At 46.3% G+C, this 15482-nt stretch overlaps 1 protein-coding gene across 18 annotated transcripts in view; it reads right to left on the bottom strand.

The window, feature by feature from the left end:
* The window catches only part of nav3 (neuron navigator 3), a 639300-nt gene that overhangs the window by 210532 nt on the left and 413286 nt on the right, over nt 1-15482 (bottom strand). For all 18 annotated transcript variants that reach the window (XM_087996953.1, XM_087996954.1, XM_087996961.1 and 15 more), the window contains one exon: nt 156-264. In XM_087996953.1, coding sequence (XP_087853079.1) covers nt 156-264 — 109 coding nt within the window. The remainder of the gene's footprint in view (nt 1-155; nt 265-15482) is intronic.

Raw genomic sequence — 15482 nt, 5'->3', positions numbered from 1 at the left:
ACACTGAAACAGCATAAGGGCTAACGAGGGGCACAGAAACTTTCATTGCAAACTGAGTTTTATTGTGACAGTCTAATCCTGATAACGCGGGTGATATCATCAGCGTAAAGAAGCAGCCTAGGTCTTGAAATACAGACTCAGACTCAGCTGAATACCTATGGCTTATCTGGGTCCCGCGCAGACTCGACATTGTCTCTTCCAGGTTTTGCCGAAGGTCAGCGATGTTCTTCACTGTCCTCATTCTCCTAGTTTCTGGATCTTCACCTGGAACAGTGAAGAGGAAACACACTGAGCCCCCAGACCCTCGCATCACCATGTGTTTTTAATATAACATTGACATTAAGTAAATAGTTCACTCAGAGTTTATTTTACATTGAGATCATCCAAAACCCAGCTGCTCGTGACCTCCCACCAAGTGGGATTCCGCCATCGCCCCTGTGCTTGCTGAATTACTCCAGCTCCTGCATAAACAATGTCTTCACAATTTATCATCGTTGTTTTCAAATCCTTCCAAGACTACATCCCTCTCTGTCTCTGTCATCTCCCCAAGGCCCACAATCCTTCAAGCTCCCCCCACATCCAGTTTGAATCTCTTTGTGCTAATTTTGGACCATCTATCATCGAACATAGAAAAGTACAGCACAGAACAGACCCTTCAATCCACAATATTGTGCTGAGGATTAATCTTAATCCAAAACAAAATAACCTAACCTATGCACCCCTCAACTCACTGCTATCCATGTGCATGTCCAGCAGTCACTTAAATGTCCCCAGTGACTCTGTTTCCACCACCACCGCTGGTAACACATTCCATGCATTCACAACTCTCTGTGTAAAGAACCTACCTCTGATGTCTCCTCTATACTTTCCTCCTAATATCTTAAAACTATGACCCCTCCTGCCAGTCAATCCTACCTGGAGAAAAGTCTCTGGCTATTGACCCTATCCACTCCTCTCATTTCCTTGTATACCTCGATCAGGTCACCTCTCTTCCTCCTTCTCTCCAGAGAAAAAAGTCTGAGCTTAGTCAAACTCTCTTCATAAGAAAGCCCTCCAGTCCAGGCAGCATCCTGGTAAACCTTGTTTGCACCCTCTCCAAAGCCTCTGTATCTTTCCTATAGTAGGGCGACCAGAACTGGACACAATATTCCCAGTGTGGTCTCACCAGGGAATTGTAGAGCTGCAGCAAAACCTCACAGCTCTTAAACTCAATCCTCTGTTAATGAAAGCCAAAACACCAAATGCTTTCTTAACAACCCTATCCACTTGGGTAGCAATTTGAGGGATCTATGTACTTGAACACCAAGATCCCTCTGTTCCTCCACACTGCCAAGAATCCTGTCTTTAATCTTATATTCAGCATTCGAGTTCGACCTTCCAAAATGCATCACTTTGCATTTATCCAGGTTGAACTCCATCTGCCATTTCTCAGCCCAGTTCTGCATCCTTGTGTATTTCCTTGTGTAGGTTGGCATCAGATTTTGTTTGATAAGTGGTGTCTTGGGATGCTTTATTATGCTAACAGCGCTATATTAATGCAATTTATTGTTGAACATAAACAGTAAGTATCAGAAACTAACAATGTATACAAGTCTCATGGACTGTTTGAAACAGTTATTCCATTAATGCCTTCCCAGGACCCCACAATTACCTTTCTTTTTGTAAATATTAATCCAAAAGAAATAGTACCTGGAGTAGGCCATTCGGCCCCTCAAGCCTGATCTGCCATTCACTAGGATCACTCTCATTTCAAACATTAATGCTGAATACATTACCACCACTTCCTCAGGTAATGTATTGCAAATTACAACATTTCACTGATTCTTTCAAAAGGGCGGGGGTGGGGGGATGTGTGACAATACCCATGAATCCTCCCTCACTGACACTGTAAACTTGGGGGCACCTCATCCCTTGTGGAAATTAGGCAAAGATTCTAGGACCTAAAAAGTTTGATAATTAGTACCAAAGACTCTAGAACTTTCTGCTCCCCTAGCCAAACTGTTCCGGTACAGTTACACAATGTTAACTACCAGACAATGTGGAATTTTGCCCAGGTTAGTCCTGTACACAAACAGGAGAGCAAATCCAACCCGGCCAATTCCTGCCCCATCCTCTCTCCATCCTCAGTAAAGTGATGGATGGTGTCAGTAAAAGGGCTATCAAGCAGCACCTGCTCAGCAATAACCTGCTCAGTGACGCCCAGTTTGGGTCCCCCCAGGGACACTCAGCTCCTGACCTCATTACAGCCTTGGGTCAAACATGGACAAAAGAGCTGAATTCCAGAGGGGCGGGGAGAGGGACGTTGACATCAAGGCTGCATCCGACCGAGTATGGTATCATAGAGCCCTAGCAAAACTGGAATCAATGGGTATTGGGGGAAAACTCTCTGCTGGTTGGAGTCATACCTGACACATAGGAAGATGATGGTGGTTGTTGGAGGTCAGTCATCTCAGCTCCAGGACATCTCTGCAGGAGTCCCTCAGGGTAGTGTCCAAGGCCCAACCATCTTCAGCTGCTTCATCAATGACCTTCCCTCCGCCATAAGGTCAGGAGTGGGGATGTGTGCTAATGAGTGCACAATGTTCAGCACCATTCGCCACTCCTCAGTCCATGCTCAAATGCAACAAGATCTGGACAACATCCAGGGCTGACAAGTCACAAGTAACATTCACACCACACAAATGCCAGATAATGATCATCTCACCACCTTTATTAAGGTAAGACTTCGACTTTAAGATCTGGGTGTTTTTCTTATCTTTTGACTTTTTTTCTGCTTTTTAAAAAAGTTTTGATTTTGTAACCAAGGTATTACCAGAGAGTGGTGACTCTCTACATTTGTATGTAGTCATGCATTCCTATAATCTAATTCTAACCTCCAAAATAAAATTCTAATCTCCAATAAGAGATAACCAACTATTACCACTTAACATTCATTGTTGTTACCATCACTGAATCCCCTAATATCAACAACCTGAGGGTTACCACTGACCAGAAACTCAACTGGATGATCTATATGAACACAGTGGCTACAAGAGCAGGTCAGAGGTTAGGAATACTCTGGTGAGTAACTCCCCTCCTGACTCCCTAAAGCCTGTCCACCATTGACAAGGCACAAGTCAGGAGTGTGATGGAATACTCCCCACTGTTCCAGAAGGCAGCTCAGCACTACCCGATCCAGAGGATAGGAACAGGAAATCAATGCTGGCCCATCTAGCGAGCCCCATATCCACTGAATTAAGAAACTAAGATTTGAAACTTTGTAGCTCCCCTGACCCTGGGGTATCACACCTCCCACATCCTTTACTGAAACAACATGTGGACAAACCAGGGGAAGTGCAACAGGAAGAGAGCTGGACATATTCCCCACATGCGCATGACACAATAGGGGTCACAGTGAAACAGTAAGAAATTTCTGTAAAGACTCTTCCAGAGTGTCCTCCCTCAGCCTGATTGACCCCTTGTCTTGTTGGGTGCTTTGTGAGATCTTACTGGGGGCCAATCTGTTTCCAGGAGTGGCTGTGTAACAACAGCACCTGTACATCAGGAGGAAGGTTTATAACACATCCTGTCAATGTCCAGGGATAGTTCTGACAGCTGAAATTCTTTCCTCAGCACTTGAGAAGCGTTGAAGAGTTAAGTCATATTTCTTCATTCCCCAGTTTGAGGATTGAAGCTGCTGACCCAAGAGTTTCCAAAAATAAATTAACAAATCTGGATTCAAGAAAACTCCATTGTACAATCCGCATACACTGCAATTTTAACAAGGAGCAGGATACTGTGGCTCCCTGCAACAACAACATAGCAACACGAGTTGGCTACTCAGTCCCCTCCAGCTTGCTCTGACCCTTTACCCAGTGCAATGGGGACCTCCGTGCCTGCTGCGTAGGCATTCAGAGGGACTGGGTAGGACTGCGGTTTTCAGGGAACTCCCACCTCAACAACTCCATCATTGGAGTTTAGTAATGTTGAGGGGAATGATCAATTCCACTTTTTCATAGAGCAGAGGAGATTGAGAGGGGACATGATTGAGATGTTTAATATAATGAAGGGCATAGACAAGGTGAACAAGAGGAGACTTCACCCCTTGGTGAGGGATCAATGCCTGGCTATACAGATTTAAGGGAAGGGGCAGAGATTTCAAGGGATGTAAGGGGGAAATATTTCCCCCCAGAGAGTAGTGGGAATCTGGAACTCCGTGCCTGTAAGGATGGGAGAGGTAGAAACCCCCATCACATTGACGAAGGATTTAGATGTGTAGTTGCAATATCAAGGGCACACAGGGCTATGGAGAAAGTGAGGACTGCAGGTGCTGGGAATCAGTCGAGATTGTGGTGCTGGAAAAGCGCAGCAGGTCAGGCAGCATCCAAGGAGCAGGAGAATCGACGTTTCGAGCATAAGCCCTTCATCAGGAATGAGCCAAGTGCAGGAAAATGGGATTAGAATATGCAGGAGTTGATTTTGAGGATACAATGGGCTGAAGGGTCTTTTTCTCTGCTATAGACCTCTCTGACTGTATGAGTAGAACCACCAACTCCTCCAACTCTACCACAACCAGACTTTTCCCAGGCGGGAATTTAAATTCCTCAACTAATGTTGTGACAAGAGGCTCCAAGTCTTATTCTCAGGCCCTCCCGAACATCTCTCCTGACCATCACAACCCGGGGAGGGGGGGGGGGAGGGGCAGAGACAAAAGTGGAGCCCATTTTGACATTTAAAGGGAACTCACAAACAGCTTAATTATCATTTTATTACAAATGGCCAACAGTTAGTGGATGATAACATTGATAATGGGCGTTGGGTGCTGCTGGACAAAAAAAACAACAGTGTCCATCAAAGATACCTTCAAGCTGGTGATGATGATAATAATAAGGCAGTCGTTCAACTGGGATGTCCAATCAGTATCACCTAATCAAAGGAGGACCCAGGAATTCAGGAAAAGGTACATCAAAGTCAATCATAAAAACATTAATGCCAACAGTAACAGAATTGTTCAAAATACTAATACAAAAAAGAAATCCTTGCTGTGCAGGCCCCACTGACCCTTTGAATTTGAAGATTTACAAATTAAACATGAAAGCTTGGAGGACTAGAATCTAAACCCGATACCCTCTCTGCCCGAGCGATACCTAAAGACACAGGTACTGACCCCAGGAACAGTTTCCAATGCCAATTATTGACAGTGAGAGCCCGAGATCGTGTTGTTCTTTTTGTAATTCAGTCTGTGGGGGATCTTTCTCCCTGAGTTTAATGTACTCAGTGCCAGAGCAGATCGTGGGCTGTAACAGCTACAAGGTGCTCACTCACATTCTGATGTTCCATGGAAGTGCTGTACAAGCACGTCAAACACAAACCTTCTTCCTTGATGGTTTTGTTCTGCTGAGCTGGATTGGAGGGAAATCCAGCTCCAAGAATCAAAACAAACCTTAACCATTCTCTGTCCCTCTCAGATACAGGCTCAACTTAATGTCCTTAATGATCATTAGAACACAAGAAATAGTAGCTACCAAAGACCATTCGGCCCCTCAAGCCTGCACCATTCTATAAGAGATGGAAATGTGTTGCTGGAGAAGCGCAGCAGTTCAGGCAGCATCTAGGGAACAGGAGAATCGACGTTTCGGGCATTAGCCCTTCTTCAGGAATGAGGAAAGTGGTCCAGCAGGCTAAGATAAAAGATAGGGAGGAGGGACTTGGGGGAGGGGCGTCGGAAATGTGATAGGTGGAAAGAGGTCAAGGTGAGGGTGATAGGTCAGACTGGGGTGGGGGCGGAGAGGTCGGGAAGAAGATTGCAGGTTAGGAAGGCGGTGCTGAATTTGATGGATTTGACTGAGACAGGCTGGGGGGAGGGGAAATGAGGAAACTGGTGAAATCCGAGTTCATCCCTTGTGGTTGGAGGGTTCCTAGCCGGAAGATGAGGCGTTCTTCCTCCAACCGTCGTTTTGCTGTGGTCTGACGATGGAGGAGTCCAAAGACCTGCATATCCTTGGTGGAGTGGGAGGGGGAATTGAAATGTTGAGCTACAGGGTGGTTGGGTTGGTTGGTCCGGGTGTCCCAGAGGTGTTCTCTGAAACGCTCCGCAAGTAGGCGGCCTGTCTCCCCAATATAGAGGAGGCCACATCGGGTGCAAAGGATGCAATAGATGATATGTGTGGAGGTACAGGTGAATCTGGCGGATATGGAAGTTTCCTTTGGGGCCTTGGAGGGAGGTGAGGGGGGAGGTGTGGGCGCAAGTCTTGCACCTCCTGCGGTTGCAGGGGAAGGTGCCGGGAGTGGAGGTTGGGTTGGTGGGGGGTGTGGATCTGACGAGGGAGTCACGGAGGGAGTGGTCTTTACGGAATGCTGATAGGGGAGGGGAGGGAAATATATCCTTGGTGGTGGGGTCCATTTGCGCTTTTCCAGCAACACATTTCCATCTCTGATCTCCAGCATCTGCAGACCTCACTTTCTCCACCATTCTGTAAGATCATTGCAAATGGATGGCCTCAGTCCCACCTTCCCAGCCTATTCATATCTCATCTGATTCCTTGAGAGATGTAAAAATTTCTATCCCAGTCATGAAATATAGAAACATCAAAAACTGGAGCAGGAGTCCAGATCTTTCTCCTATAATGCAATAGTAGCGTTCTTGTGCAAACCCACATTATCGAAAAACCCCCACCTTAGAAACAGCACTCAACATGTTGCTGATGTAATCACATTACAGCCAACATAGGTTTTAAAAGATTGCACTTAAGAAACAGCGTCCCCAATTCATCAATCGCGTTATAGCGAAAATCGGCCCTTTGAGCCTGCTCCACCATTCAATATGATCATTACTAATCATCCAACTCAGTCTCCTGCACCCGCTTTCTCCCCAAACCCTCTGATCCCTTTAGCTCTAAGAACTACATCTAACTCTTTCTTGAAAATATTCCATGTTTTGTCCTCAACCACTTTCTGTGACAGAATTCCACAGGCTTCCCACTCTCTGGGTGAAAAACATTTCTCCTCACTCTGTGACCCCTGGGTTTGGGCTCCCTGGTCATTGAGAACATCCTTCCTGCCTTTACAATGTCTGGTCCTGTTAGAATGTTGTAGGTTTGTATGGGATCTCATTCTTCTAAACTCCAGTGAATATAATCCTAACCTCCTCTGCGGCTACGTCCAAGCCCGGGAGTCTCTGGAGAAGGAGCACGCGGTGTCGACCAACACCCTGGAGTTGTTCAGGGAGAGGTGGGTGCCGCAGGGAGTGGAGTGCATCATTTCCCCCTCCAACTCTATTTTGATTTAGTCCCTGCCCTCCCCTTCACTGTTTTGATCACACTGTTTTGATGTGAAGGGCAGTGTTTGTCACTGGCCACTCGGGTGTTTCCTTCCTTCCTGGTGGTGGAATATAAATAAAGATTTAATCACCTGTTGTTCCTCACTGTATCCTATACCTGCACACACACGATATGATTGCTGGGGAAAAATAAGCACTACCGCAGTTAGGCGGTAATGCAGGGGTAAGAGAACAGAAATTATACAATCAGAGGGAATTTAGAATTTCCTCAGAAAAAAAGATAAAATATATAAAAGAAAAGAAAAAAATATAATCCTAACCAATCCAGTCCCTCTTCATATGTCAGTTATACCCCCCCCCAGGAATCAGTGTGGTAAACCTTTGTTGCACTCCATCCACTCACTCCCTGAATAATTATAACAATGGTGTGTCCATAACTCCCTGGGACAGGGAATTCCAAACATTCATAACCCTGTGAATGGAGTAATTTATTGTCACTGCTGAGGGTTGGTTCGCCCAGCTGGTTAGACTGTGATGCCAGTAGTTCAGGTTTGACCCCAATGCTGACGGTGGTAGTTTCTCACCAGGCCCTGGGTTAATGCCCCTGAGTGGGGGATAAAAGGATCCTTCACAGGATGGCAGCCAGCAACAAGTGGTGTTCCACAAGGCTCAATGTTGGGATCGCAACTTTTCACTTTATACTTTAACGATCTAGATGAAGGAACTGAGGGCATTCTGGCTAAGTTTGCAGACAATACAGAGGGAAGGGAAAGGCAGGTAGCATTGAGGAGGTGGGGAAGCTGCAGAAGGGTTTGGACAGGTTAGGAGAGGGGGCACAGAAGTGCCAGATAGAGTACAATATGGGAAAGTGTGAGGTCTTGCACTTTGGTAGGAAGAAATGAGGGGAATATTCAGAAATCTGAAGTGTAAAGGGACTTGGAAGTTCTAGTCCAGGCTGAATCGGTAGTTAGGAAGGCAAATACAATGTTGGCATTTATTTCATAAGGACTAGAATATGAAAGCAGGGATGTACTTCTGAGACTTTATAAAGCTCTGGTCAGACCACATTTTGAATATTGTGTGCAGTTTTGGGCCCCATATCTTAGGAAGGATGTACTGGCCCTGGACTGGATCCAGAAAGGTTCCCGAGAATGCAAGGCTTAACATATGAGGAAAGTTTGAGGATTCTGGGTCTACACTCCATTGAAACTTACCTGAATACTGAATGGCCTGGAGAGAGTGGACATTGGGAAGATGTTTCCATTCGGAGGGACTACAACCTGAGAGCACAGCATTAGAGGAAAGGTAAGACCTTTTAGAGCGGAGATAAGGAGAAATGTCTTCAGCCAGAGAGTGGGGAATGTCTGGGATTCACTGCCACAGAAGGCTGTGGAGGCCAGTTATTGAGTATGTTTAAGGCTGAGATAGAGAGTTCCTTGATTGTTAAGGGATTCAAAGGTTACAGGGAGAAGGTAGGAAAATGATGTTGAGAAACTTCTCAACCCCAGGATTGAATTGCGGAGCAAACTTAATGGGCTGAATGGCCTAATTTCTGCTCCTATGTCTTATGGTCTTCTGGTCTCATGCTATATATAACCAGCACATTTTTGTTAAAGTGTTGTTTTTAGGCCAGCATTCATTTCTCATCCCAGGGGGCAGTTTAGAGTCAACCCCATTGCTGTGGGTCTGGAGTCCCATGTAGGCCAGACCAGGTAAGGATGGCAGTTTTCTTTCCTAAAGGACATTAGTGAACCAGATGGGGTTTCCCAACAAAGATGGAATTATGGTCATCGCTAGACTCTGAATTTCAGATTTTTTATTGAATTCAAATTCCACCATCTGCCATGACAGGATTCACACTCAGATCCCCAGAGCATTAGCAATACCACTAGGGCATCACCTCCCCTCATTGTGGGGAGAAGATACTCAAAACATCTGGCAGCTTCTGTTGGGACAGATCATTTCTAGTCTTATATGACTCTTATTTGGGGGGGTGGGTGGTGACATGGAGGTGGGAGATGACCAGGGTGGAGTGGTGGGCTTTGGGGGTTGGAGTGGTGAGGGATTTGGGTGAAGTGTTAGTGTGGGGTGGGGGTAGAGTGGGGGTCGGAGGTGGTTGGGGGTGAGGGTGGAGGTAGAGTGGTAGGTGTGGAGTGGTGGATGAGGGTTGGAGTGGTTCGGGTTGGGGGTGGGGGTTGGGGGTGGGGGGGGTGAGTGCAGTGTGGTGGGGTGTGGGGGTGGGGCTGGGAGGTAGACTGGGGGTGGGAGGTGGTTGTGAGTGGGGTGGGGTGTTGATGGGGGTAGGGTGGGGGGATAGACTGGGGATGGGAAGTGGTTGGGGCTGGAAGTTGGGATGGGGGGGAGTGGTAATTGGAGTGGTGGGGGATGGGGGTAAGTAAAGCCTGGAACAAATGGGCAGGACTTTAAAATGAGGTTTGAGGGTAACTTCAGAAAAGGGGATTACAAATTTGAAACTCAATCCCTCGAACGGCTGTTGAGGCTGAGAGTTAATTTGAACCTTTTGTTGTTTAACCGACCCAAAGAATATAGAACTGAGCTTTTATTTTAGATTCCCCACAGTGTGGAAACAGGCCCTTCGGCCCAACCAGTCCACACCGACCCTCCGAAGAGTAACCCACCCAGACCCATTTCCCTCTGACTAATGCACCTAACACGATGTACAATTTAGCATGGCCAATTCACCTGACCTGCACATCTTTGGACTGTGGAAGGAAACCCAGGCAGACACAGGGAGAATGTGCAAACTCCACACAGACAGTCACCCGAGGCTGAAACTGAACCTGGGGCCCTGGCGCTGTGAGGCAGCAGTGCTAACCACTGAACCACCGTGCCGAGCATGCTGAATGAATCTGGGCTTTACCAGGATATCACTCAATGCCAAGAGGGTCAATGGGCTGAATGGCCTGTTCCTTGTGGATTTTACAAGAGCTGTCTGTACATAAAGTACCCAACACAAACACTTCACAGAACAGTCATCTTTAAAAATGACAGTAAAGGGTCTATAAATCTGGTGATAAGTTAAATCAGTTACAGTTACTAATCCCTAGAAACTTCCCAGTTTATTAGCTATTCTCATATAATTACTTTTCTCTTTAAATATTCCCGTGCTGATTGTTGTTTGAAAATGATGAGGATTCACTGATGTGCTGTAAGCTGAAGGACACCCTCGGGTATTAATAAGCTACAGCACAACCTGTCACTGGGATGGACCAGAAAGCAGAGTTTAACCCTGCCCACCAACTGGAGTTTCAGGCTGGTAGCCAGTTACAATTGGACAGGTCACCCTGTCCGTCCCTTGGAGCTGACTGGACCCAACAAAGTCTGATTTCTGTCTTTGCTTCACTGAGCAAGGTCCAGGGATCTCCCACTCAAAACTGTTCACTGACTGGATTCCAAAAACACAATGAGGATTGGATACAATATTCCACCAGGAGAACTAAGCCAGGACAAAATCACAAGAATCTCTAGATGTTGTTTCACTTTGTTTATTCATTCATGGGACGAGGGTGTCACTTGGTAGGCCAGCATTTATTGCCCATCCTCAGAGTCAATCACAGCTTGGAGGCTGAGTGGTTAGCACTGCTGCCTCACAGAGCTAGGGACCCGGGTTCGATTCCAGCCTCAGGCAACTGTCTGTGTGGAGTTTGCACATTCTCCCCGTGTCTGCGTGGATTTCCTCCGTGTGCTCCGGTTTCCTCCCACACTCCAAACATGTGCAGGTCAGGTGGTTTAGCCATGGGAAATGTATGGGGCTGGGTCTGGGTGGGATGCTCTTCAGAGGGTCAGTGTGGACCAGTTGGGCTGAATGGCCTGTTTCACACTGTTGGGATTCCATGGTCTGGAGACACATGTAAAGATGGCAGCTTCATTTCTTAAAGGACATTAGTGAACTCGATCATTTTATTTTCCCCAATAATCATGGTCATCATTAGACTCTTAATTCCAGACTATCAGTGAATTCAAATTTCACCATCTGCCATAGTAGGATTCAAACCAGGGTCTCAGTTATCTAGCTCTCTGGATTAACAGTCCTCTGATAATAACACTGGGCCATTGCCTCCTCCCAATTCTGAACGTCCCTTGCATAGAAGGGAAGGGGTAGATTACATTCAAAACGTAGAAACCAGGAACAGGCCATTGAGCCTGCTCTGTTCTTCAATAAGACCAGCCCTAATAAATCACTCAACCTCTTGCTGTGTCCACACCCTGAAGGACTTGTGTTTTGCCTGAAATCTGCAATCAAGTTGCACCAATTAGAGGATTTGAAACCTCTGACATCTCATTTTGGTTCCATGAAATTTGCATCAGACCACTCATGGGTACGAGAAGAGGGAGTGTCAATACTCCCAAACTCCTCACCTGATCTAACTCTTACAGGAGAGAGGACAGGATTCTGGAGATCAACATTCCAATCAGACCTGCACTGAGGTTAGAGCAGGAGAGGTTATGAAGCAAATTCACCCTCTGGCTATTTATCTCACTGCTTTGTGGAGGCAATGAGCAAGTCCAATAAAGGACATCATCTACTTCCAGAAGGCCATTAACAAGTTGCCACACTTGAGGCTGCTAAATAAAACAAGAGTCATAGTGTTAGGGACAAGCTACTGGCATAGATAGAGGATTGGCTGACTGGCAGAAGGCAGAGGGTAGGGATAAAGGGGGCCTTTTTCAGGATCCCAGCCAGTGACCAGCAGAGTTCTGCAGGGTCCATATTGGATCAGCTATTTACATTATACATTCCTTCTGGATGAAGGAACTGAGGGCTGGATTGCTTAGTTTGCAGATGACACGATGCTAGGTGGATTGACAGGCTGTGTTTAGGAACCCGGGAGACTGCAGAAGGACTTGGACAGGCTGGGAGAGTGAATAAAGAAGTGGCAGATGGAATACAATGTGGGAAATTATAAAGCTATAGAGGAGTAAAATCGACGTTCCGGGCAAAAGCCCTTCATCAGGAATGATTCCTGATGAAGGGCTTTTGCCCGAAATGTTGATTTTACTGCTCCTTGGATGCTGCCTGAACTGCTGTGCTCTTCCAGCACCACTAATCCAGAATCTGGTTTCCAGTATCTGCAGTCATTGTTTTTACCTACCTGAATAGAGGCACAGGCTATTTTCTAAATGGTGAAAGGATTTAAAATTCTGAAGCACAAAGGGACTTGAGAGTTCTAGTTCAGGGTTCTCTAAACATTATCATTCAGGTTCAGTTGGCAGTTAGGAAGGCAAATGCAATGTTAACATTCATTTCAGGAGGGCTAGAATACCAGAGCGGGGATGTACTGCTGAGACTGTATAAGGCTGTGGTCAGACCACATTTGAACCATATATGAGCAGTTTGATATCCCAATCCAAGGAAGGATGTGCTGGCATTGGAGGGGGTCCAGAGGAACTTTATAAGAATGATCCTGGGGATGAAGTGCTTGTCATGCAAGATGTGATTGAGGGTCCTGGGTCTGTACTTGGAGTTTAGAAGGGTCTTTTCCCTGGGGTGGGGTAGTCCAGAATTCGAGGGCATAGGTTTAGGGTGAGAGGGGACAACTATAACAGAGACCAAAGGGACAGCTTTTTCACACAGAGGGTGGTGCGTGTGTGGAATGAGCTGCCAGAGGAAGTGGTGGAAGTTGACACAATTACAACATTTAAAAGGGATCTGGATGGGGACATGAATAGGAAGGGTTTAGAGAGATATGGGCCAAGTGCTGGCAAATGGGACTAGATTAGGTGAGGATATCTGGTTGGCATAGATGGGTTGGACCGAAGGGTCTGTTACCATGCTGTACATCTCTTTGACTCTATGAGGGGGGATCTGATTGAAACTTAGAGAATACTGAGAGGCTGGAATACAGTGGACATGGAGAAGATGCCTTCACCAGGAGGAGAGACTAGGAGCTGAGGGCACAGCCTCAAAGTGAAGGAATGACCCTTTAGAACTGAGATGAGGAGGAATTTCTTCAACCAGAGGGTGGTGACTCAGTGGGAACCCTTGTGTCAAGGGATGTAGAGGCCAAGTCACTGAGTGTATTTAAGATGGAGATAGATGGGCTCATGATTATTATTCACTTTATACATTAATGACCTGGATGAAGGGGCAGGGGGCATTCTGACGAAGTTCGCCGATGGTACCAAGTTAGGCAGACAGGCAGGTCATTCTGAGGAGGTGGGGAGGCTGCAGAAAGATTTAGACAGTTTGGGAGAGTGGTCCAGGAAATGGCTGATGGAATTCAACGTGAGCAAGTGCGAGGTCTTGCACTTTGGAAAAAATAACACAGGCATGGACTACTTTTAAATGGTTAGAAAAATCAAAGCCAAAGTACAAAGGAATCTGGGAGCGCTAGTCCAGGATTCTCTAAAGGTGATCTGCAGGTTGAGTCTGTGACTAAAAAAGCAAATGTAATGTTGTCATTTATCTCAAGTGTTAGAATATAAAAGCAGCGATGTACTACTGAGACTTTATAAAGCTCTGGTTAGGCCCCATTTAGAATACTGTGTCCAATGAAGGACATGCTGGCACCGGAGCGTATCCAGCAGAGATTCACACGGATGATCCCTGGAATGGTAGGTCTAACATACGAGGAACGGCTGAGGATCCTGGGATTGTATTCATTGGAGTTTAGACGGTTGAGGGGAGATCTAATAGAAACTTACAAGATAATGCATGGACGCTGGAAAGTTGTTTCTGTTAGGCAGGGTACTAGGACCCGTGGGCGCAGCCTTAGAATTAGAGGGTGTCAATTTAGAACAGAAAAGAGGAGACATTTCTTCAGCCAGAGAGGGGTGGGCCTGTGGAATTCATTGCCGCAGAGCGCAGTGGAGGCTGGGACACTAAATGTCTTCAAGGCAGAGATTGATAAATTCTTGATCTCACAAGGAATTAAGGGATACGGGCACAGTGCGGGGAAATGGAACTGAAACATCCAACAGCCATGATTAAATGGCAGAGTGGACTTGATAGGCCGAATGGCCTTGCTTCCACTCCTATGTCTTATGGTCTTATGATTAATAAGGTGGTCAAGGGTTACAGGGAGGAAGCAGGAGATTGGGACTGAGAGACGTATCAGCCATGATTGAATGATGGAGCAGACTGAATGGGCTGAATGGCCTAATTCCACTCTTCTATCTATGGTCTTTTTGTAGGAGCTTGCTGTGGTTTAATTGGCCACCACACTCTTCTCTCTGACACTGTCAGACATATTCAATTGGTTATGAAGCGCTGGGAAATATTCCAAGAATGTAAAAGATGCTACAAGAATTTAAGTTCACTCTTCCAGTTGTGTTGAATGACAGACATTTAGTTTGATCAACACAGTTGACAGTTGGTATCAATTACTGAAAACCCATGATCTCAGGTGCCTCTGAAAAAGGACAATTGAGGAATACAAGTCTATTTCTATTATCAGGAAGACCAGGGATTTGTAGCTGGCTTCTCAGGTGTTGGCTGGCCTGAGGACCGCTCTGCACTGAAGCGTTTGCAATAGGCAGGCCTGCACTTTACCTGAAACAGCCACAGGCACCTGAGCTGGGCTGGGCTTCTCTCAGCTCCTCAACGCCCAATGACTCATGGGATTTAGGCTGCTGGATCATCAGCTGTAATCGGGAGAGGGATTGAGTGGGGATGGGGTAGGGGGGAGTGATCAGGAAGTGGGAAATTATGGCAAAAAATGTTGACAAACAGAGGTCCTCAGCACCCAGCCTCATCCCCCAATCCCACAACGTCAGGGAGTGGATAACAGTCAATTACATCCTCTTAACAAATTCCCTGACTGAGTGTGAGCAGCCAGCTCCTTCTAAGTGAAACACAAGGCCTCTCACACCTTCTGGATAAACCAAGTCTTTCAAAAGGAGCACTCCAAGAGATGGTTATTTGCATATTTCAGACTTAATCGTGTTTATATATTTGGGGTTTACAATGGGGATCACATTTCTAATAGAGCTCACATTGCTCACCGTGTTGGATACACAGCTTTCCACACAGGTGTATCCTTCTGCCTCTGGGTTCTCTCTGTTATCACCAATGAGCAGGGGGTTTGTTTTGACTCAGTGCCTCAGGCAGGTTAGTAATGGGGTTACCATGCAATGGAGAAGCTTCTCAATAAACATCCAGCCAATTGCAGAGCAGACTTTGATGGTTCAGTTATTGTTCAATCTCCCAGTGTCAAGTGTAGGGTTCTTGTGGCAAAGTGGTAGTGTCCTAACGTCTAGGCCA

The sequence above is a fragment of the Chiloscyllium plagiosum genome, unplaced genomic scaffold (genome assembly GCF_037043375.1).
Source record: "Chiloscyllium plagiosum isolate Xiang-an unplaced genomic scaffold, Cpla_swu_hap1 HiC_scaffold_19, whole genome shotgun sequence".
In the NCBI taxonomy this organism is placed as follows: Eukaryota; Metazoa; Chordata; class Chondrichthyes; order Orectolobiformes; family Hemiscylliidae; genus Chiloscyllium; species Chiloscyllium plagiosum.
This window is presented reverse-complemented; position numbering and strand designations above follow the sequence as displayed.